The 24880-nt window shown below is 39.5% G+C and overlaps 1 protein-coding gene across 1 annotated transcript in view; it reads left to right on the top strand.

Annotated features, from left to right (window-relative positions):
* Positions 1–24880, top strand: part of htt (huntingtin) — a 900697-nt gene that overhangs the window by 366729 nt on the left and 509088 nt on the right. Inside the window, exon 16 of the mRNA XM_067142878.2 lies at positions 2423–2571. Coding sequence (XP_066998979.2) covers positions 2423–2571 — 149 coding nt within the window. The remainder of the gene's footprint in view (positions 1–2422; positions 2572–24880) is intronic.

Below are 24880 nucleotides of genomic sequence, written 5' to 3'. Positions count from 1 at the left end.
CGCACTGCTCATTCAGAACAGCGCGTCAGAGTAGGGATCGAATAGCTGTAATACTATGATGAACCAGTGAGTTACGTACCAGCAGTACGGTATCTGAAAATGTATGAACCAGAGGAATGGCATGCTAAAGAGGAAAGTTTTCTAACTCCCCAGCTATCTCCCGCCAATATTCAGTCAGGCTGTTATACTCGGTATACAGCAGTAATCCCATCTATCGGAGTTGAGCGGCAGCATAAGAGACAGAGAACATCACCACAAGCAATGGTCAATTTAATGTTATTGTTGATCAGTGTTATGCTCTTTCAATATTGTAGGCCTTCACATTTAGTTTTCTTCCGACTTTGAAATACCACTGTTATCGTAGTCGGTACGGTAAAATTGAATTAAACATTAATAGTCGGAAATTGTATCCTCTGTATCTTTTGTTATGTAGTACTTTTTAATAGGACCGATGACATAGGTATTTAAAAATTAAATTTTAGGCGCCAATCCCTAAACTAAAATTTGATACAGGACGAATAAAATTGTTGATAACTTAGACTGTAGTTTCTTATTCCCCAACTCTACATACCGACTTTCATTAAATTCTGTTAACCCATTTTCTCATAGCTTGGCGTTGGTGTGGACTTGGCAACAAAAATACAAATTCATGAATATCTGTGTTATCAAAGCCGGTACGGTAACAATGTATGACATAAATGATTGGAAATTTAATCTATATATTAAAAAAAATTGATGAAAACTGAAGTCAGTCAGTCCGTCCATTCTATCCGGTCGATTTCCTTCATTTTTTAAAAACTGAAAGGTATTCATGCACAGATTTGTCATCAGGTACTATAAATCACTTAACTTCTGCCTTCCTCAAATTATTTGATTTTTTCAATTTTTTGTCTCTTTGAAGCAATCATATCTTTGGTTTTAATTGAGGTACGGAGTTTGTTTTGGCCTAAGGACACTCAGTGGATCAAGCTCTTTCATTTCAGCTCTTAAGTATTCAAATTGGTTGATTCTAAGGAAAGTTATGAGTGCACATTCAATATGACGTCTCATTTCTTCAACATTTTTTGTCATTGAAGCAATCGTATCTTTCGTTCTAATTGAGGTACGCAGTTCGTTTTGGTCTAAAAACACTCAGTGGATCAAGCGCTTTCTTTTGAGGTAATAACTACTTAAATTGGTAGATTCTGAGAAAAGTTATGAGTACACGTCTCCATGACGAAGATCTTTGAAGGACTTTTTAATAGTTTGGCGCGTAGTGTTGTTCCAAGGAACATTTAATTCAATTTCTTTGTGTGATGTATTTTCAAGTGTTTTGTGGACATAATATTACATTCTATTACCACAGCAGATCATGTGCTTTATTTCATTAACTCGAAACTTGCAAATACATCCGTGAGGATAGTAATGAACAACACCATACTTTGTACATTGTGGTGAAGCCGGCAGGAAACTGCTAGTTCTATATAATTTTAGTTATGTAGTATTTATCGATAGGACCACTAATAATATAAATATTTGAGAATTCAATTTTAGGCCTTCCCCTAAATCAGCATTTCACTCAGCGTGAGTAAAATGATTTCTAGCCTAGATTGTAGTGGCTCATCCCTCGACTTCACATATCGATTTTCATTAAATTCTCTTCAGCCGTTTTCTCGTGATGCGTATACATACACACATACAGACAGACAGAAATTACGGAAAAGTGAAAAGTGCATTTCCTTGTTACTATGGACATGACCGATACAGAAATACCATTCTTTTCAAATTCTGAGCAATGTACTGACAAAACTCTTATTTTATATATATATATATATATAGATGGAGCTTGAAACGGTCTTCCAGCTGGTTGGCCGTCTGAGGAGTCGCCCCTGTAGTCTCTTGGAGTAGACAACCATGAGCAAGTCACTCCAGCTTGGAAGATTGTTACATAACAGGCACCCTTTAACATGGGGAACAGACACCTTTGGTAGCCGCCCCTGATTGGAGAATAGATGCTACCACCAGATGGTTTCTAGTGACATTTTCTTCACTGAGGGACTGTCATCCTTTTAAGGGAGTTCATCTGCCAGAAACACCATTTGCAAGAACAGTCAGTACACCAGTGATATGTTGGGTCCCTTAGTGAGTCGGGTTATTATGCCGTTCAACACTTGGAAGTTGATTTACTGGCTGTATGGTGTATTTCATTTCTGTAGCAGGGCAACACCTGGCCAGACAAAACTTGAAAGGATAAAGAAGAGAAACAATATGAGTAATGCTCCACATACTTCAATATGCAGGGTAATGCATTAATTAATTTTCATCATGAATTGTTATACCTTTCAGTGTCTGGAAGTCTGCGTTTGTGAACAAAATGTGTCCATTGTCCTATTTGCTGCTAATGCTTTGGTCACAGAAATATGCTTGGATAATTTTGTTTTAGTGTGCCAGTGGGAACTGATGTATCTAGCCAGGCTAGTGCTGCAGGTGGACTACTTGCTACATGTTTAGCACTTCTTACTGCATCTCCTATATCACTGGATCTCAGCTGTCAGCAGTGGTTGGTTCAACTGACAGGAAACCTTTCTTCAGGTAAAAATACTTTTGTGCATGTTATATTGTGTACAATGATAAGTAGAAGGGAAAGATTTTTAAAGAGATTTTTAGAATTTGTTTTAATATTTAGGATTATTGAATGTGATGAAACAATATCCTTTACTTCACAATTAATATGAATTTTTTTTTTTCCCATTCTGTACATCTCAGCTACAAAACCTTCAAAAATTACTTTGTATATTGTGCTCAAAACCCACCTATTTTTCATTCAAGGAATATTTTCAATTCATTTTCCGCAGTGTTCGGAAGAAAAATTAAATTTTTGTTATGTTCTTCCTCGGGTCATTAATTTGCAAAGTATTACATCCTTTACTTACTGGTGTTACAAAGTGATGGTCCCGTTGCTTGCACCCTATACCCTTGTACAGAACAATACCATGACAACTGTTTTGTTACTCCTCATCCACTCTCACATTCGTTAGTCAAAAAATTTTGCTTGCCAGTTTGATGTTGTCCTTGGTGTATTAAAGTGTCTGTGAGATTAGAATGAGTGTTAAATGGAAATCACTTTCTTTGTCAGATAAATTAGAAATCTTAAGAAACCATGATATAAACTTCTTTCTTAAATACAAGCAACTTATTGATTAATTAGGCATCCCATAATCATTGTTAAAATAAGGAACCATTTTTCTGCGCCTATTATTGTTACCAGTGGAGTTCCTCAAGGGTCTCACCTTCCACCCTTACTTTTTACTCTACATAAATGACATTAAAAAATATACTTAAGAATTCTGAATTGCTTTTGTTTGCTGACAATGCAAAAAATTTTATGAAAATTAATTGTCCACTTGATTGTTTAAAACTTCAAGAAGATTTACATCATCTGGAAAAGTACTGTATTCAAAATGGGTTGAAAATCATGAGAAGTGTAAAATAATATTGTTTTTTAAAAACAAGAAGAAAATATCATTTCAGTACAAATTTATTAATAACAACATTCTAACTCCTGTTTCACAAGTTAATGACCTTGGTGTTTTATTCAGTTATAACCTATCGTTTAATGAACATATTGAAAATATTTGTAAGAAAGCATTTCAAAGATTGGGTTGCATTACTAGATATTCTAGAGAATTTTCAAACTTAGCTACCTATCGATTGCTGTATGTGTCTATGGTACGCCTTATACTAGAATACTGTACACCTGTTTGGAACCCTTCTCATCAGACCTCTATCCATAGATTAGATTCAGTGCAACATAAATTTCTTCGTTTATATTCATTTAGAACAGGATTCTCATATGATAATGTTGATTATACATCCTTACAACAATCCTTAAATCTGCATAGCCTGTCACAACGCCATGAATTGTTGGATACACTCTTCATTTTTAAACTGCTTCATTCCTTGGTGAAATGTCCACAACTCCTTGCAAAAATTAACGTACATGTACCAGACAGACGCACAAGGTTCAAGAATACATTGTCTACAAATTGGCATAGAACTAACTACGCATTCAATGGGCCAATTGAACGAATGTCAAGATCTCTAAACAAAGTGGATATTGATATATTTAACTGCTCATTGTCAAAATTGAGAAATCACATAATCTCCAGAATTGACGATTACTTTCCTGTGATTACTTGTAATATAACCTGTGTATATATCTGTACATATTTTTCTACTTATACTCCATTGAACTTACTTTTTAGTGTGTTTTGTTTTGTTTATTCTTCTCTACTGTTACATAAAATGGTATTACCATTAATAAAGTATTATTATTATAACATTGATAATAATAAAGAATCATGATTCAATCACTAACTGCATCATTGGGAGGGTGGAAGCAGGTGAAAGTAAAATGTGAGAACACTAGGTTTTGGGGAAACTTATATTGGCTTCATCAGTCCTGGAACTCAACAGTAGCCAAATACAGTAAAACCTCGATGCTTCGTTTTTCAAGGGGGAGGGAGAAAATGATGATGGATGAGGAAAAACGATAAATGCACATTACATAAAATATAGAGGAAAAGCAAAATAATAAGATACGGGTACTGTATTCGGACATTGTTACTTATGTACATCTCCATAATAATAATAATAATAATAATAATAATAATAATAATAATAATAATAATAATAATAATAATAATAATATATTATAATAAATAACTACAATGGCGTGTGGCCTCTCGAGAGGCCTGGTGCCGGTCTTTCAAACTGACACGTGATAGGCGACCTGCGTGTCTATGATGAATTCTAAAGCTGAAGACATGGCCCATGTGCGCACGCACCTGCCCACTTACGCACCCATACACACAGCCCCAAACTGTCAGGATTAACCAAGGAAAGTTAAAATCCCCGACCTGATCAGGACCCCCCTGGACCAAAGGCCAGCACACACTAACCATTTTGCTATGGAGCCAGACATGTTCATACTGTACATACATCATCATTATAGACTGTTATACCATTCAGCGTTCAGTCTGCAAGCCTCTGTGAATTTAATTAACGTCACCACAATCCTCTATTTGCAACTAGTGCTGTGGCCTCATTTAGTTCTATATCTCTCATCTTTAAATTGTTAGAAACTGAGTCTAACCATCACTGTCGTGATCTCCATACCAGAGTCCATTATTCTCTTATGTAACCTATCCTCCTCCATTCGCCTCACATGACCCCACCATCGAAGCCAGTTTATGTGCACAGCTTCATCCATAGAGTTCATTCCTAACTTAGCCTTTATCTCCTCAATTTGAGTACCCTCCTGCCATTGTTCCCACTTTTTGTACCAGCAATTGTCCTTGCTACTTTCATGTCTGTTATTTCTAACTTATGAATAAGATATACTGAGTCCACCCAGCTTTCACTCCTGTAAAGCAAAGTTGGTCTGAAGACAGACCGATATAAAGATAGTTTCGTCCGGCAGTTGAATTCCTTCTTACAGAATACTGTTGATTGCAACTGCGAGCTCACTGCATTACCTTTAGTGCACCTCAATTCAATCTCATTTACTATATTACCAACCTGGGAGAACACATATGTTGTTGTATGTTTAGTCCTCAGCCCGAAGGCTGGTTGGATCCTCAACAGCTCTGCCATCAGCTGTCATAGATGGCCTGGGCATCACTGAAGAGGCGTACTAGGGAAAAGAGGAGTGAGGTAGTTTCCCGTTGCTTTCCTCGCCGAGCCAGAAGTTGCTATTACATATCAGTCTGCCAAGCCCACTGAAATGCATGCACCAACTGACCCTATGAGCAATATTTTCACACCATTCATAGCAGGGACTGGCTGCAGAAGGAACGGCATTACTAGCATCACTCATACCTCAGTCACTTTCATTTTGTCAAAGCCAAGGATAAAGCTGAGACAGATCAATGAAAGTAACAAAATTGCTCTAGCCCATACCAGAAGACATAGTGCACTGTAAACACTACATCTTGCCAGCAAAGGCAAACACATATGTTAAATACTTGAAATTATCTACCTGTTCCAGCTTTGTATCACCAATCTGAAATTCATTTCTCCTGGGATTCTTACCTACTGACATCAGTTTAGTCTTCAAAAAGCTAATTTTCATGCCATACTCATTGCAGCTATTTTCTAGTTCCAAGATAATAGACTGCAGACTTTCGGCACAATCTGCCATTAAGACCAAGTCGTCAGCATAGGCCAGACTGCTTACTACTTTTCCACCTAACTGAATCCCTCCCTGCCACTTTATACTTTTCAGCAGATGATCCTTGCAACTACGAATGACAAAGGTGAAAGAGTACAGCCTTGTCTAACCCCTGTAAGTACCTTGAACCAAGAACTCATTTTATCAACAATTCTCACTGCAGCCCAATTGTCAACATAAATGATTTTGATTGATTTTAATAAACTACCCTTAATCCCATAGTCTCATAGTATGACAAACATCTTTTCCCTCGGTATCCTGTCATATGCTTTCTCTAGATCTACAAAACATAAACATAACTATCTATTCCTCTCGCAGCATTTTTCAGTTGACTGGCGCATACTGAAAATAAGATCCTGACAGCCCTTCTGTGGTCTGAAACCACACTGGTTTTCATTCAACTTCTTCTCAAACACGGATCACACCCTCCCTTCCAAGATGCCAGTGAATACTTTGCATGATATATTAATCAATGAGATACCTTGATAGTTGTTGCAATCCTTCCTCTTCCCTTGCTTAGAGATAGGTGCAGTTACTGCTTTTGTCCTCTCTGAAGGTACCTTACCAACACTCCATGCTAATTTTATTACTCTATGAAGCCATTTCATCTCTGCCTTCCCATTATACTTCACCATTTCAGGTCTAATTTCATCCATTCCTGCTGCTTTATGACAATGGAGTTAATTTACCACCTTTTCCACTTCTTCAAGCGTAATTTCACCAGCATCATTTTCCTCCTCCCCATGAGCTTGGTTGTTCGTGACACCACCAGAAAGATTTCCTTTTATGTTAAGAAGATTTTCAACATATTCCCTTCACCTGTCCAGTAATTCCCTGGGATCTATGATGAGTTCACCTGAATTACCCAAAACACTGTTCATTTCCATTTTCCCTCCCTTCCTAACATTCTTTATTACTTTCCAGAAAGGTTTTCCTGCTGCTTGACCTAGTCTTTCCAAGTTATTACCAAAATCATCCCACAACTTCTTTTTGGATTCAACAACTATTTGTTTCTCTCTGTTTCTTTCATCTACGTACAATTCCCTGTCTGCATCAGCCCTTGTTTGGAGTAATTTCTGATAAGCCTTCTTTTTTACGTTTACAAGCTGCTCTCACTTCATCATTCCACCAAGATGTTCACTTTTTCCCCCATGTTTACACACAGTTGTTCCTAGACATTCCAATGCAGTTTCCCTGTATGCCACCCATTCTCTTTCTATGTCCTGAATTTGCTTACTGTCCAGTGTTTGGACTTTCTCACTAATCATATCCATGTACTTCTGTCTAATTTCCTCGTCCTGGAGATTTCTACCCTTATTTGTTTGCAGACAGATTTCACTTTCTGTATTGTAGGCATAGAGATAATTCACTACAGATCAAATAATGGTCTGTATCATCAAAAAATCCCCAGAAATCCTGTACATTCCTAACAGATTTCCTGAATTCAAAGTCGGTTAAGATATAGTCTATTATTGATCTTGTACCCCTACCCTCCTTTGTGTAGTGGTGAATAGCCTTGTGCTTGAAGAATGTATTCGTAACTGCTAAACCATAGTAGCACAGAAGTCCAGCAAACACTTCCCATTCCTATTAGCTTCCATATCTTCCCCACATTTACCAATCACTCTTTCGTATCCTTCAGTTCTATTTCCAACTCTCGCATTGAAATTGCCCATTTGCACTATCCTATCCTTGCTATTGACCCTGACAACAATGTCACTCAGTGCTTTATAAAACTTGTCATCTCCATCCTCACATGGTGAATACACTGAGACAGTTCTTGTCCTAATTCCTCCAATTGCTAAATTTACCCACATTATTCGCTCATTTACGTGCTCAACAGAAACAATGTTGCGTGCAATAGTATTCCTGATGAACAGCCCTACCCCACACTCTACCCTTCCCTTTTTAACACCCGTCAAGTATACTTCATAATCTCCTATCTCTTCCTCATTATATCCCCTTACCCAAATAGCATTTACTCTTAGCACACCCAGATGCATCCTCTTTGCTGACTCAGCCAATTCTACTTTCTTTATTCCATAAGCCCCATTAATATTGTTAGCACCGGGCGAGTTGGCCGTGCGCGTAGAGGCGCGCGGCTGTGAGCTTGCATCCGGGAGATAGTAGGTTCGAATCCCACTATCGGCAGTCCTGAAGATGGTTTTCCGTGGTTTCCCATTTTCACACCAGGCAAATGCTGGGGCTGTACCTTAATTAAGGCCACGGCCGCTTCCTTCCAACTCCTAAGCCTTTCCTATCCCATCGTCGCCATAAGACCTATCTGTGTCAGTGCGACGTAAAGCCCCTAGCAAAAAAAAAAAAAATATTGTTAGCTCCTTGTCAAATTCCATTTTGATCTCCAAGTTATTTCCAAGGAGTGGGACTCTGTTACTCCCATAGGTTCGAGACTTGCTTAAAATGTTCTGAGCTCGGTAAATTCATGAAGCAGGATGCTCCTCTACTTACACATAGTCCAAGTGAGGTTCTCTCCTTTAACGGGTCAGGGACCACTGGTGGATTGTATAGCCCTCGCCATCTGAGCACAAGGAGGGCCATGACCCAGAATATGTCCGAGATACCCACTCCCATTCCATAGTAACTGGTATCCCGACTCTCAGGACCACTTACTAGGCCACTCAGCCTTTGCCCATGGTTCACGAACTAGGATGTGACTACAGTAACCCACACTGTGAACCATTCTAATATAATCATAAAATAAAAATTAAAAAATAATTAAAAAATGCATTCCCAGTGATAGCATGGCACACGTGAAGCTGTCTGGCCTGTAATTTTCGGCTTCATGTTTATCACCCTTTCCTCTGTACACAGAGGCTACTATACTAACTGTCCATTCATTTGGTGCAGAGCTCCTTTATGTAAACAGTACTGTATTTACTCGCATAGCAGCCACACCTTTTATGCCAATTTTGAAGTTCCCAAACAGGCTATTGTGCGGGAAATTTTCAGACAACATTTTTAAAAGATCTGGGGACATAGTGTAATCATTGAAACTATTATTAGAGAGGTATTTATGTAATAACAAAGAGATGGCACGCTATTGCCAGTATGGCTTTTCACTAGTACATTATGATGGGCTGAGACCATTACAGACAGACAGACAGACAGACAGACAGACAGACAGACAGACAGACAGACAGACAGACAGACAGACAGACAGACAGACAGACAGACAGACAGACAGACAGACAGACAGACAGACAGACAGACAGACAGACAGACAGACAGACAGACAGACAGACAGACAGACAGACAGACAGACCCACCCCACGTCGTTCCATCTTAAGCGATGGGTCGGCGAACGAGGCTTCTCCACCAGTTGCGGGCTCTGAAATTCTCTCCTTCTTCGATGCCTTCCAAGGTATGACCTCGCTGTTGAATGTCAATCTTCACCATGTTCTTGTACCTGAGTCTTGGTCGCCCTCTTGGTCTTTTGTCTTCAAGTTTTAGATCATACATTTTTTCGGTAATCTGTTATCTTCCATGCGTTGCATATGTCCATGCATCTCAGTCGCTGCACTGTTATTCTGTCCTGCAGTCTTACAACTTGAGCTTGCTTGCAGATCTCCTCATAACGGACTCTGTCCCTCCGTGTTTTACCGATCATGCTAAAGACAAATCTCATTTCTGCTGCCTGGATTCTACTAACATCTTTATTTCTCATGGTCCATGTTTCGCAACCATAGGTCAGGATTGGTACGTAATAGGTTTCATATATGGCTCTCTTACAGTTTGTTGGTATTTTCTTGTTCCATATTATGTCTTTAACTATTTTGTAAAAGTTTCTACCTGCCTGAATTCTATGGGAAATTTCCTTGTCTATAGAATCAGTATCAGAGATAACACTTCCAAGATATTTGAATTGATGGTTCATCTGTAGCTGTTTCCCCTCCATTTCAATGTGTCCCATTGGTTGTCCATATCTCTTCATGACCATAACCTCACTTTTCTCTTGGCTGAAGATGAGTCCATATTCTTTAGCAGCTTCTGTCCAGGAGTTTATTTGTCCTTGAAGGTCTTCTTTAGAGTCTCCCTGCGAGCATATATTGTCCGCGAACAAAATAACTTTAATTTTCTTACCTCCAGTGGTTTGGTGAACTTTTCTCTGAATCTCGTTCATTACAGTGATGAAAAGAAGAGGACGCCACCCTGTCTTAACCCAGATTTTATATCAAATGTTTCAGTCATTCGTACAGGTGTTTTGACTTTACTTCAGGTATCTTCATACAAATTCTTGATCCTGTGTATCATGTCATCATCCTGTATTCCAATTTTCTTCAGTGTTTCCCACACCTTCTCTCTGTTCACAGCATCAAATACTGTCTTGATATCCAGAAAGGCTAACCACAAATCTCGGTTGTGTTTGTAGTATTTTTCCATTAATTGACGGACTATAAAGAATAAATCAGTTGTTGATCTCCCCTTCCTGAATCCATACTGTTCTTCGAAGAGGTTCTCTTCAACAAGGGGTCTGATTTTACGCTCTATAATTCTTTCATAAAGCTTACTAACTTGAGATGTTAAAGTGATGCCTCTATAATTGAAACATTTCTTTCTATCTGCTTTCTTGAAAATTGGAATTATGATGCCTGTTTTCCAATTGACTGGTATGTCCCCTTCTTTCCAGATCTTACGAAAGAGTCTGTAGGTCCAATGTTTCCAGAAATGCCCATAGCCTCGATCATTTCTCCATTAATTTCATCAGCACCAGCTGATTTTCCAGTTTTGATGTATTTCCAGGCATATTCTACATCACTCCATGTTAAGTCTAACCCATTGTCAGAGGCAGACTTGCATGAGATAGTACCAGTACTGTCTTTTTGTGTAGGCTGCATGCAATTCACATTTAGAAATTCATCAAAGTAAGTCCTCCAAGTCTCTTTGATCTCAGTGATTACATTTCATTATCATCTCTTAGGTATTTGGAGTGTTTTTTATCTCTTTTTCTATTTTTTCATCATCCCATATAACATTTTCTTATTACCATTAACATCCTCTCTCAATTCATCACTCCACTTGTTCAACCACTTCTCTCATTCTTCTGTAACAACGTTGTTCGCTTGTTTTTTTTGCAACCCTGTATAGTTCCTTATTATGGTCAGTCTGGTCCTTGAAATATTTTCTGAACATGTTCTTGTTCAGGACAGCAGTTTCCTTTCATCTTCTTGTGCTACTGGTTCATCCACATACCTTCTCAGTTATCATTACTAGATATTCTTTCAGATCCTTCTATTCCTCCTCAACTGTTCTTTCATCTGTCTTTGGTATTACTGTTTTGATGTTTTCTTGGAACTCTATTATTCTATCATTGTCCCTCAACTTCCAAGTCTTGAGTTTCTGTGAGGCTTGCATCCGGGAGATAGTAGGTTCGAATCCCACTATCGGCAGCCCTGAAGATGGTTTTCCGTGGTTTCCCATTTTCACACCAGGCAAATGCTGGGGCTGTACCTTAATTAAGGCCACGGCCGCTTCCTTCCAACTCCTAGGCCTTTCCTATCCCATCGTCGCCATAAGACCTATCTGTGTCGGTGCGACGTAAAGCCCCTAGCAAAAAAAAAAAAAAAAAAGTCTTGAGTTTCTTTACCTGTGTGGTTCTTACTTCTTTTAACTTGTTATACTTTAAGTATCCAATGAGGAGCCTGTGATCACTTGCCAGGGAGACACTAGGAATCACTTTTTACGTCTAACAGTCTATTTTGTAGTTGTTTCTCAATCAAAATGTAATCTATAAGAGATTCACTTTTTCCATACCTTGTGACCTTATGGCATTTTCGTTTTTGATACCATGAGTTCCCTATTACAAGGTTGTTCCTCAGACAGAGATCAAGTAGTCTAGTTCCTTCTGGGTTTAATGGACCCCATCTATGTGCTCCTAGAATACTTTCATATCCATCTCTCACAGTTCCTACTTGAGCATTGATATCCCCTATGATAATCGTTCCATCTCCTCTTATTCTTTCCTCTATGTCTTCTTCAAAATGTTCTTTTTCTTCATCTTCACAACCAGTCTGTGGTGCATAGCACTGAATGATGTTGATGTTCTGAGAATAATTCAATTTCAGCATTATGTGAAGAATCCGATCAGAAATATATTTTGCTTCTAGTACATGATCTTTCATTTGATGATCCATAACAATATCAGCTCCATTTTTTGTTTGATCTCCACCTGATCAGAATAGATGATATCCCTCTCTGAGTTCCTTTGATCCTTTTACCTTCCACTTGGTTTCACTAAGATCCAGTATGTTTATGTTCCATGTTTTCATCAAGTCTACACATTCCTCTATTTTGCCAGTTAGTGTCAAAATGTTTAGCGTGACAATTTTGATTACAGTCTCATATCGAGTTTTGTGTGTTCTCGTCTTTGGTTGTGATGGAGCATTGGGTATTGAAACATCATTAATATCATTACCAATGACGGAACTAGAGTCATTCCGGTGATTACAATATTTCCATCTGAGGCCTCGTTTAGTTTTGAAAGCAATTCCAAATTTTTCAGAAGCTGACTTGCTGGGCCTATCACTTCCGAAGATTTTTCTGTCAGGGTTATCTCCCTTAGCCTTTAATAGTCCTCTATAACCTGCAAGGCAGCAGACCCAGAGTCATATCTCAGGGATCAGATATTGCCTCTTCCTCCAGTTCTAGTGATTTTCACTTCTGTCTTCACTGCCGTTGAGGTCTTCACCCGTATCCCTAGGTATGGGTTCTGTATTATACCCCACAGGACTGGGTCCCCGACTGAACTCAGCCATCCTATCACTCCGGCCTACTGAAGTGTAGGGTGCCCACCCCCGCAATGTGGACGCGCCAGACAGGAATTACTCAAGTGGAGGAATAGGGAACGTGACCCTATCTCCCTTGAGCCGAGTTAATGGTTGTGTATGGTGCCACAACCAAAGGCGAGACTATTACATCCACCGTCAAATTAAGCATGGTATGCATGCCTCTCCTGGCAGGACCTAGTGTTTACAGTGCACCACGTCCTCTGGTATAGGCTAGAGCAATTTTGTTACTTTCATTGATCTGTCTCTGTCTTATCCTTGGCTTTGACAATATGAAAGTGGCTGAGGTATGAGCGATGCTAGTAATGCCTTTCCTAATGTAGCCAGTCCCTGCTATGAATGGTCAAAAATGTTGTTCATAGGGTCAGTTGGTGCATGCAGTTCAGTGGGCTTGGCAGACCGATATATAATCGCAATTCCTGGCTCAGTGAGGAAAGCAACAGGAAACTACCTCACTCCTTATTTCCCTAGGACACCTCTTCAGTGATGCCTAGACTATTTATGACAGCTGATGGTGGAGCTGTTGAGGATCCAACTAGCCTTAGGGCTCTGGATTGAACATACATACAAGTATTGTGCAAAAACATAGTTAAAATGAGCAGTGATTTCAATACAACTTCACTGTAGGCTGTAATGGAATTTAATGTTCTGTCGTTACGTATGATGTCAGACTGGGAGCAAACGGTGATGATGTCACTTTTTACATAACATGCTGTGGAAATCCTAATAGCAATTTTATATTATCCAGCCCGTTGTGTTCAGTCCAGTTACTTGAAGCTAGTCACGATGTGCCTTTTAAACAATAATAACTGTACTAAATGCCAAGATAATAGTAGAAACTTGAAACGTTACTCAGGGAACGTGCTCAAAAAACATGTTTTGACTAGCTTACTTGCACATCGTCACGACAAAAGGCACGTGTAGTTAACTACAATCATAGATTTTTTTTTACTAAGTTTCAAATCTTTCGTCAGATTTGTAGTCAGCCTGATAAACTAGTAGGAGATGTATGCTCTGTATTCCTGTGTCAGCTGGTTTATGTCCCAGGTCTGAGATTTATTCTTTGCTTTCTTGCATGTTGTAGTGAAAGCCACTGTGAGCTTGATCACATCCCCAGATGTATGCTCTGTATTCCTGTGTCAGCTGGTTTATGTCCCAGGTTTGAGATTTATCCTTTGCTTTCTTGCGTGTTGTAGTGAAAGCCACTGCGAGCTTGATCACATCCGCATGCTGAGGTGGCAGTTTGTCTTGAGTTTGTGATCATCACATGTAGTGAAACGGCATTGTCAGTTAAACACAAAAGTAATCAGTAAAGTGGTAAAGCATACTCCATGAAATGAGAAATGTTGTATGTGTTGTTGACCTTATCTCACAAAATATTTTACCATGTATACTCAAAATATTTTAACTTATTTACAAAGGTTCTAAAAACAAAGAAAGATTGAAACTGTATGCACAGGCTATTTATTAGTTTATATTCCATTTGTAATCTACCTACACTGTAGGCCTTTCACGTACAGAGGTGTTATATTGTTTACAATTAAAAAACTTGTGAGAAAAATACATTATAATCGTACAGTACCACGTCATTAAAAAAACATTACTTATGAACATTTACTCGGAATCACCAAGCAAGAGTGGCTAGTTTCACTTTCATCTCATGGATATCAGTCGAGAATGTGATGTTCTTCGGTAATGTTTTGCATTTAAATATAAGGTACGGGAATAGTTTATGGCCATCAGCAGTAATGGCCAACATCACCAACACCATAAGTTTTCATTGCCGTTAGTTTTAATTAAAACACTTTCCGCTCCCTTCTCAGATAGTGTTCCCATAGAGTTAGTAAATGAAACACTAGAGGTAGCATTGGCGCTGCAGTCGCGTACGAAGTTGAACGAGCGCGCTGTTTGGCAAAAAGCTGGATTGTTTGGCACCGTCACTACTGGAGCTTCCCGATAAATTGAAGTATACACTTCTTTGAAGGAAAATGCCAGTCTCCTGTGCAGCTTATGACTGCATAGTGAGGTTCACAAAGGGCCATGGTATATCATTTCACAGGTACTTTCCTTGAAATTCATTCCCGTACATATAAAAGTAATACTCTGAGTGACACTTATTGTCATGTGAATTGGCCTACTGTACTTGGGCTGAATTCGCGACTGATTCCCCTGTCGGCGTGTATGACATTCTTTGGACCTTACATTGAAGACTGAAATTAATGTTTTACGAAATATAAGGGATGGCATTTTCCTTTCACTGAATAGCCATGCCTTTGAAAGCGAATATCCAGAAAAATCAACTGCATGATACAGAGCGAGTGGCTGCAGACTTTAGGTCACGTAGCTGTCAGCTGGCATTCAGGAGATAGTGGGTTTGAACAACACTGTCAGCAGCCCCGAAGAGGGTTCTCCGTGGATCCATTTTCACATTAGGTAAATGCTGGGGCTGTGCCTTAATTAAGCCCGCAAGTGCTTCATTCCCACTCCTAGCCCTTTCCTAAGCCATCATCGCCATAAGGTCTGACTCGTTGGTTGAGCGGTCAGCGTACTGGCCTTCGGTTCAGAGGGTCCCGGGTTCGATTCCCGGCCGGGTCGGGGATTTTAACCTTAATTGGTTAATTCCAGTGGCACGGGGGCTGGGTGTATGTGTTGTCTTCATCATCATTTCATCCTCATCACGATGCACAGGTCGCCTACAGGAGTCAAACAGTAAGACCTGCACCTGGCAAGCCGAACCCGTCCTGGGATATCCCGGCACTAAAAGCCATACGGCATTTCATTTCATCGCCGTAAGGCCTGTCTGTGTCGGTGCGATGTAAATCAAATTGTAAAAAATATTGTAAGTATTTTTTCAATTCTCTTCAATCATATAATTTACCACTCTCCCTTTCCATTAACGGAAATCATTTTACAAATTAAAATCTTAAAGCAGATCATACATTTCAGGAAAAGCTAAATAAAAACTCCACAATAGGCCGAAATCCCAACCGAGTGATGTTGCACCGGAGTCCTGTTTACAACTTGTTAACTAGAATAAAACCGGACAGAATGAAATGCAATATATGTACTTATATTTTGTCTGCAAAGGGATCTTCAACCGGCACAGTGACGAGACATTTGAAACTTAAACATCCCACAATTTTTAATTTCGTATTCTGCTTGTATAGTTTAATTTTTAATCTCCTGTTCCGCTTGTATATAGTGTTTAATTTTTATCTTCGTGTTTTGCTTCTATTGGTTATTTTTTTATTTTCGTGTTCCACTTGCATATTGTGTACGTAAATAGAGTACTGACGAATGTCTATTCAACTGTGCGAGTATATTTTTAATTGGTGAAAATTGTGACATTTGTGAACACATTTGCTGCCAGTGTAATTGTGACAGATGTATTTCAGAATGAATGAAAACATTCTTATCCTAAAAACTACATTTAGACATGATTTTCTGAGTGCCTATTTCAGAGTTCCTACTGCTTTTTCACGTGCTGTGAAGTTTTATCTTGGGCCAAATTCTCACAATATATAGGCTATTACATTCAACCAGTGAAAATATCCTTGGATTACTTACTTTTAAACACCTGTACTGCCATTGTGACCGTGTTATGTGTATTTCATATTGACCGAAAAAATCTTTACTTAAAAGCAGCCTTTAAATGTTATTATTTGGCGCGAATTTCAGTGTTCCGCCTGTTCCTTCACGCTCCCTGCAGCTTTACGCTGGCCGTAACTACACACAGCACGTCTGGTACAGCAGCACATTCCTGCTGATGCAGAGTATGTGATCTTGCCTCACGAAGTTCTTTCTACTGCGCAGTTACAGTCCTGTGTCCCGTGTGCTGGCACTGTACTGAAACATTCCACATCATGCTCCTAATGTTCTAGAACATCTGACTGTTCCGGTCTGCCCAACCCTACTTGTTAGGCTCTTTATTTCTCTGTTATAATATAGCATGTCATTACCATTTTTTTCACCTTTTAAGTTACATACCAGTTTTCACATTCCTCTCAATGATTGACAGTTTAAATTTTTATTTACCATTTTTCACTGAACATAAGTATTTCTTTTTTAAATCACTCATAGCTGTCTTATCGGTCATACATTACTGCCAAACATAGTGTCCACATTCTGTAAAGTCAGGGAAAGTCTGGGAAACAGACAAAAAACTTGGAAAGTTAGGGAAATCTTCCCCACTGATGGATCTGAAGTGATAATTTTTTATGCTCTAGTCTGCTGTAACCCAAGCTATTGTAGCATTTTGTTTTTCACATATATTTTCACAAGAAGTGCACAACAATTCTACAATTTTTGTTGTGCCCTTGCAGCATTTCTTTCAACCATTTTTATGTTATTATTTTTTATTTCAGTTCTAGGATGCTTGCTTGAATCTTATGACAATGGCTACTCTACTCAGTTGACCTCGTCCAGGTGGCCTCACCTGCTATGCTTAACAGGGGGGCATGTGGGGTTGGGAGGATTGGAAGGGATAGGGAAGGAAGCGGCCGTGGCCTAAAGTTAGGTACCATCCTGGCATTTGCCTGTAGGAGAAGTGGGAAACCATGGAAAACCACTTCGAGGATGGCTGAGGTAGGAATTGAACCCTCTACTCAGTTGACCTCCCGAGGCTGAGTGGACCCCATTCGAACCCTCGTACCACTTTTCAAATTTCCTGGCAGAGCCGGAAATTGAACCATGACCTCCGGGGGTGGCAGCTAATCACGCTAACCACTACACCACATTGGCGGACAATAATGTAAATAATTCTGTAAATAGTAATGACTTGGTTACCAGTATACAGGTTACCAAAACATCACAATTCTGTTGTTTAATGCCCGTAGTGTAATATGTTTTAGGAGACAGCAGGAGATAAGAGCATCACTGGCCAGTATCAAACCGTCAATCGTAAATGTCTGTCAAAGTTGGTTGGGCAGTGCTACTTATGATGGTGAAGTATTTCCGCAACCATACTTGGTCTTCAGGAAGGATAGAACCTGGACGTATAGAGGGGGTATTCTCCTGGCTATACAATCGAAACTACAACCAATCCGACTTGGATACTTGGAATTTTACAGTGAAGCTTAATGGGTTGAAGTGACATGTAGGGGCAACAAATTCTTGATAGGTAGCATATACAGGGCAAAGAAATCCTAGCCTTCTATAAATGAAGGATTGCTGGAATCTCTAAGACGTGCAACTCTCAGCACAAGTACAATGCCATCTATCTCACTGAGGACTTTAACCTGGACATCATATGGACCCGTGATTCCACTCCCATCCCTGGAAATCCATTGGAAGACTCATTTCTAACAGCGTTTTATGACCTCATTCTGGAACAGCTTGTTCTAGAAGCAACACACATCATCAAAACATCCCGTTCTATATTACACCTATTTTTCACCAATCCTTCCTCACTATCCCAGGTTGAAGTCATAACTGGCTTCATTGATCACCACACTATTCAAGCGGCTCTAGTTATCCTAGACTGCAGAAAACCTGTCAAACATGAATCCAGGCCTCGATATAACTTCAGGAGGGGTTACTGGAAATCCCTCTCCACCTTACTACTGAACCACCTACCCACTACAACTTCCTTATCAACCTGTGGCTCGCCTGGAAAAATATATTTTTCTGGTGCATTGACCAAACTGTACTAAAGTGTACTTTAAAAAGATAGAAGAAAGTTTCAAGGATAAAGAAAGACATTTTGAAGTTAATAAGGAAACGGAACAATCTGTACAAAAAGTGGAAACAATGCCAAATGCAACAAGTATGCGAAAAGTACAAATCCACACAGAAAGACACAAAGAATAGAATCAGGGAGGTTTACAGTCAGTATATTTACAAGGCTTGCTCCAATACCAAAAAGCTGTGGAAACTAATAAAAAAGGAAATGTGGCAGCACTGCACAAAGCTCCTTTCAAGGTAATGGGAAATCCAGTGCCATGCCCGCAGACATTGCCTCAGCCTTCAGTGAAAAATTTAGAGAAAATTTCTCTCAGATACAATCAGCTGGGGATATGTATATAACCAACACACCCATACTGCCCTTCTCTCTCTCCAGCCTGTACTTCTCAGAACCAGAGGTACTAGCAAGTTTGAAAAGGATTCGACCCCATGTGGCGAGCGGCCCTGATGAAATACCCAGCCGTATACTCCGTGACTGTACTGAGTCAGTGGCACCATCTCTGTGGGAGCTATTCAACCTGTTGCTTCACTGTGGATCCCTGCCTTAATATTGGAGTGTGCTGATGTAGTTCTGAATTTCAAGAAAAGGGACAAATACTCATTGACAACTAATGGCTGATGGTCTCACATTCCACGTATGTAAATGTATGGAACGACTGGTAGCTTCTAATATATGAGAATACTTCCTGGAAGGTAATCTGCTAAGTGAAAGCCAATACGATTTTCTTCTGGGAAGATCCTGTAATTCTTTATTAACAAAGGTTATTGATAAGTGGCAGTTCTCCCTGGAGAAATCTAAAATTGTTCAGGTAGACTGTGTGGCTTTGGACTGAGCTAAAACTTTTGACCAAATCCTACATGAACAACTTTTGTTAAAATTAAGACAGATGAATATCAGGGGAGGTGTACTGGCATGGTTGCAGTCATTTCTCGAGGGTCGAACTCAACGTGTTGTGTTTGATGGAGTTCGAACTTCAACCATTAAAATAACTTCATGAGTATGTCAAGGCACCATCTTTGGACCTTTATTATTTAAGGCATTTGTCTCTGATTTACCTAAATGTGTGACCTCAACCATGGCCCAATACGCTGATGACTCAGTAATGTACAGGGATATAGAATGTGCAGATGATTGTCTGAAGTTACAGTCAGGCTTGGACACTATAGCGGTGTGGTGTTACCTCAACAGTCTCAATATTAATGCTGGCAAATGTAATACATTAGGTTAAGTAGGTCTCGAAACCCAATAGAATGTATATATAACATTAATAATGTACATATTGAGGGAGTTAAAACCATGCATTTGCTAGGAATAACCGTTCCTGACCAACTAAAATGGAAAACACAGACGGAGGAAGTGAGATGCAAAGCTGCCAGCATACTTAGTTTTATACACAGAAGCCTCCGCGGGTGCTAGTTGAAAGTTATACTGTACCTGTCCCGGGCATCGACAGAGTACTAAGTAAAAAATCCTACCTCACAAATATGTCATGGACAGAAATTTTATGGATGAAGAACTTTGGAGAATCAAACCTGGGCATCCAAGTTCCATTCTCCCTACTTTCATTCAGAGCAACTGCTATGCTTGAGTGCAAATGGGTCATGGTACTGTCCGGCAAAAGTAAAAGTAGGCATGTAACATAAATATCTTGAAAGTAGGGCACTATAACGACAGGAATACATTAATCTAAGAAATAATAAGAATAGATTTTTACCAGATTCAAAACACAATTTTATTCACTGAGAGATCATTGGTGAAAAACTCTGTACACAAATGAGATGCCAATTAATCACCTGCATGGCAATTTTTAAGATATGCTACACTTACTGTATCACATGGGTAATGGCATCTAATGTCCTTATGAGTTTGTTATACACTCTTGAATTGCATTCTGGCATTCCCAAGCCGAAACCTCTCAACACTGCATATATTACAAATTCACTGCCAAATAATTCACTTGATAATGATATCATTTGAATATCCATTTTATTACACAGGTCAATGACCTTGTTTGCCCTATGGCAGATATACCATCCACGTATTATTGTGAAAGAACAATATAAATTACACGAAGCTGATGGCATCTCTAGTGGTTTTTATATTCACGATTTTTAGAGTATTTAACAAGTATCCATATCCATCAATAAATTACCTAGTCATGAAAACCCTGCCGTTGACTATTACTAATGGTTCCTACAATATCACATTATGACACTACCAAATACTATGCATATCTCTGGGGTAACAGTAATTTCTCGAGGGTCGAACTCAACGTGTTGTGTTTGATGGAGTTCGATCTTCAACCATTAAAATAAACTCATGAGTATGTCAAGGCACCATCTTTGGACCTTTATTATTTAATGCATTTGTCTCTGATTTACCTAAATGTGTGACCTCAATATTTACAATGTGACATTACAATGCTGATGATCCTCTAACTCCAAAATGAATCACCACACGACTGCACGAGACACAGACAATAAAATAAATAATACGGTGGAGCATTTTCCCTGTAAAGAAAACAATAAATACACTCCGATGCTCTCCAGAATCTGTGTCCCTACAAAGGTCTTCTGGTATCGATCCAGGGACTTTGATACCTGTCGGGTATCGAACCACTCCATCTTGACTCGAGCTGCTAGCTGAAATTCCCTAACTACGACTTTATTATAATACTCTAATTGGAGGGAATGCATTAACTACCAGCTCATTAAACATAGAGGCTCCCAATGGTAAAGACAACTTACTACGCAAGCGAATGTTTTAAGTACTGTGTTTTTAACTGGGCAAAACTATCTCTGCAGGTCAAGCACACGCATGCTAGGGACAAGCTATTAAAAGGAACAAAAACATCTGAAGGGTCAGGAATCTCACCTCCCTTTCACTCCTCCACTCTAAGGCCACATTTCACTCGCCTAGGTAACACACCCTGGCCAAACAGCTGAGCGGTTGCTTGCAATTCCATCTGGAATAAACAATTATTAATTCGTCTATCGCATGTCTCCCAGGCATATTATCCTCCATATACATTATTCACATATATTTCATGTTCTTCCAATGCCTCTGTAATTTATACTACTGGCTTATATTATTATTTCTCATGTCCTGCATATGTCTTGCATATTTTCTCTGTCACCCTCAATCTCTGATAGGGAATTAAAGTATAATACTTCACACACTCGCGTATCTTACTGGGTCCTTAGTTGCACCTTGAGTTATCATTTTCTTTCTTCTTTCATCAGCATCTTTAAGCTAAAGGAGGATGTCTATAACCATGCAAAATTTAATCTGTGAAGCACCTGGACAATTAATAATCGGAACTTAGGAAGATCCTACCAGCTTATTTAAATGGAAATATAGAAGTCAGCTGAATTATTTAAATCCACCCCATCTACGAGTGCTTTACTAAACACACATAATGACCTATAGGACATTGAACACTGATTCATGCATATTCATGGAGATTAACCAATTATCACCCAGAAAACAAGAAAAATAGAACTAATAAGAGAGAATACCCCTTTGAAACTTGCATATCTCTCTATCTACAGACTATATATGAAATCAAAATGGATGCTGTTGAATCTATCTACAAAGTTAAATTATCATGTTAATGTGACCTTTGATGCATTTTCATACTATGATATCATTGGAATGTACTTATCGTTTTGGTGTGTAACCTGCTGTCATCTGACGATACTCATATGGATTTAATTATCCATGACCGCCATCTCGCTAGTAGAAGATCCAGAAGATCCTGGGTTCATCTGGCTCTGCGCTGACCCATGAAGTACTGGAAACTGCTACCTGAAAGCTGTTGAAAATCCCGTGCTGTCCTTCCACTCAGGAATACTTTTGGCTCATAGGCGCGATCTGGTAGTTGTAGGTACTGGATTCAAAGGGCATTCACGTACATGTGAACACAAATGTAAGGCGGGATATTCAAAATAATGTTTATCTGACTTCAAGGTAAATGTGATAATGGTAGTGACCACTCATAGGCTGGTGATGGAATACCACAAGTAGCAATTAATGTCTCTGAAGATTGCCACTCGCGCCCCGTTTATTACAGATAGCGATACTCGATCATTTATCTATCCCCCAACTGAGTGTCACTCTTCACTTTCTCATCCCTGACTAGTATGAGTACATTTATTTGTTAGCGTTTATAGCCTCTGGTATCTGCACATGAGCAAAATCTAGCACAATGATCTTCATTTCTCCATAATCACTGCCTCAATACACATTGACGATTACAGATAGTGTGACCTGGTCTCCAAATGAAACTCATTTATTTAGCTTGTATAAAATAGCAGGTAGTAGGTAGGGACCCTCTTCGGAGGCAGCCCTACCCAGGGAGTGGCGCCCCTGCCTATGTGAGTCCCAGAGCACACTGACCCGGTGTGTAACATCTGGTATGGGTCCCAGCTCAGGGTTACGATTGAAGACCTCAACGGCATCCACGGCGGAGAAGGTGGACTTTGGTAAAGCGGGGATGGCGGAAGGGGCATACCCGTAGCATCTGTACTCCAGAGGAGCGGCTACGAAAGGCGTCTGTCTCCATGTTAGGGGCAGCCTAATTTTGAACCTGGCAGTAGGTATAAAATGCATTTGGGTGTGGCAAGCCCATCGTAACAATAGCCTATATGGACAAAGCAAATATGGTGCCTCGGAAAAGGTTAGGGCGTCCCGTGCTAAAAGCGACGCGCAGCTCTTCAGGTGCTGGGGGAACTGTGAAAAATGGGCAACCAGCACCAAACTACATCAAAATTGCAACAGTTAATGTACTGACACTGACGGGAAAGACAGAAGAACTGGTTGACTTCATGATAGAAAAAGATATAGCCATACTTGGACTGTGCAAGACCAAGAAGAGGGGTACAGGGGAGATCCCTCTGAGAGAAGGATACAGGCTGTATTACAGCGGAGGACCTGAAGCAAAAAATGGAGTGGCCATCATACTTAGAAGAGAAATCCAAGAATATCTGAAATATACAAAGTACGTCAGCGATAGGATGATGATGATGAGATTCCAGTTTGAAAATGGTGTGAAAGATCTATTTCAGTTGTATGCCCCACAAACTGGTTGCATAGATGATTATCTAGAGGACTTCTTAGAGGAAGTGGAGAGACAGATAGAAGATAAGGAAGTGCTATTGATGGGAGATCTAAATGCACAAGTTGGAATGGAAAGACAAGGAAAGGAAGATGATGTAGGGCCCTTTGGATATGGAAATGTAAATCCAGAAGGCGAGTTGTTGGTGGATTTTTGCATGAGGAATCAAATGATTGTTGGAAACACCTGGTTTAGGAAGAAGAACAGTCAGAAGATTACAAGGTATGGCTGAGGAGACAGACGGACAAAGACCATGATTGATTATATAATCATAGAGAAAGAACACTGGAAGAACCTTGTAGATGTAACAGCCATGCCTGAAGAAGCCTTTGGTGGAGATCATAGAGTTGTGATAGGAAAATTGAAAGTTGGAAAGATTGAAAAATCCCAATTAAGAAGAGAGAAAAGAATTAAAGTATGGAAGTTGAAGGAGAAAAGCATACAAGAAGAATTTCAAAGGGAAATAATACCCTTGGTACCCAGGACAGAGGTGGGGAATGTTGAAGAGGAATGGAAAAGATTTAAGGAAGCACTGGTTGGATGTGCAGAAAAGGTGTGTGGTAGAACATCAGGAAATGTGAAAGACAAAGAAACACACTGGTGGAATGATAGGGTAAAGATTAAAGTGAAGGAAAAGAAAATGGCATGGAAAGCATGGAAAACATCTAAGACTGAAGAAAGTAGAAGAAAATATGTGGAGGCAAAGAATTTGGCCAAGAAAGTAGTGGAGGAAGAAAAGAGGAAAAGCTGGGCCTTATTCACACAGACATTGAGAGATGATACGCAGGGCAGCAAGAAATTACTGTATGGTATCTTAAGAAACAAAAAGAGAGATCAAGTAAACACCAGATTTGTGAAGGATGAAGGTGGCATAATTTTAACAAAGCCAGAAGAAATAAGAAATAGATGGAGAGAGTATTTTCAGAAGCTGCTGAACATAAGAACGGATGACAGTCATTCAATGGACGACCAGGAAAGGCAATTAGTTGACGAAGAAATGGATAAAGAAATTACAATGAATGAAATTGAAATGGCAGTAAGAAAGATGAAAAATGGAAAAACTGCTG

This window comes from Anabrus simplex, chromosome 3 (genome assembly GCF_040414725.1).
Source record: "Anabrus simplex isolate iqAnaSimp1 chromosome 3, ASM4041472v1, whole genome shotgun sequence".
Classification (NCBI taxonomy): Eukaryota; Metazoa; Arthropoda; class Insecta; order Orthoptera; family Tettigoniidae; genus Anabrus; species Anabrus simplex.
The sequence above is the reverse complement of the archived record's forward strand: the minus strand, read 5'-3'. Positions and strand labels throughout refer to the sequence as shown.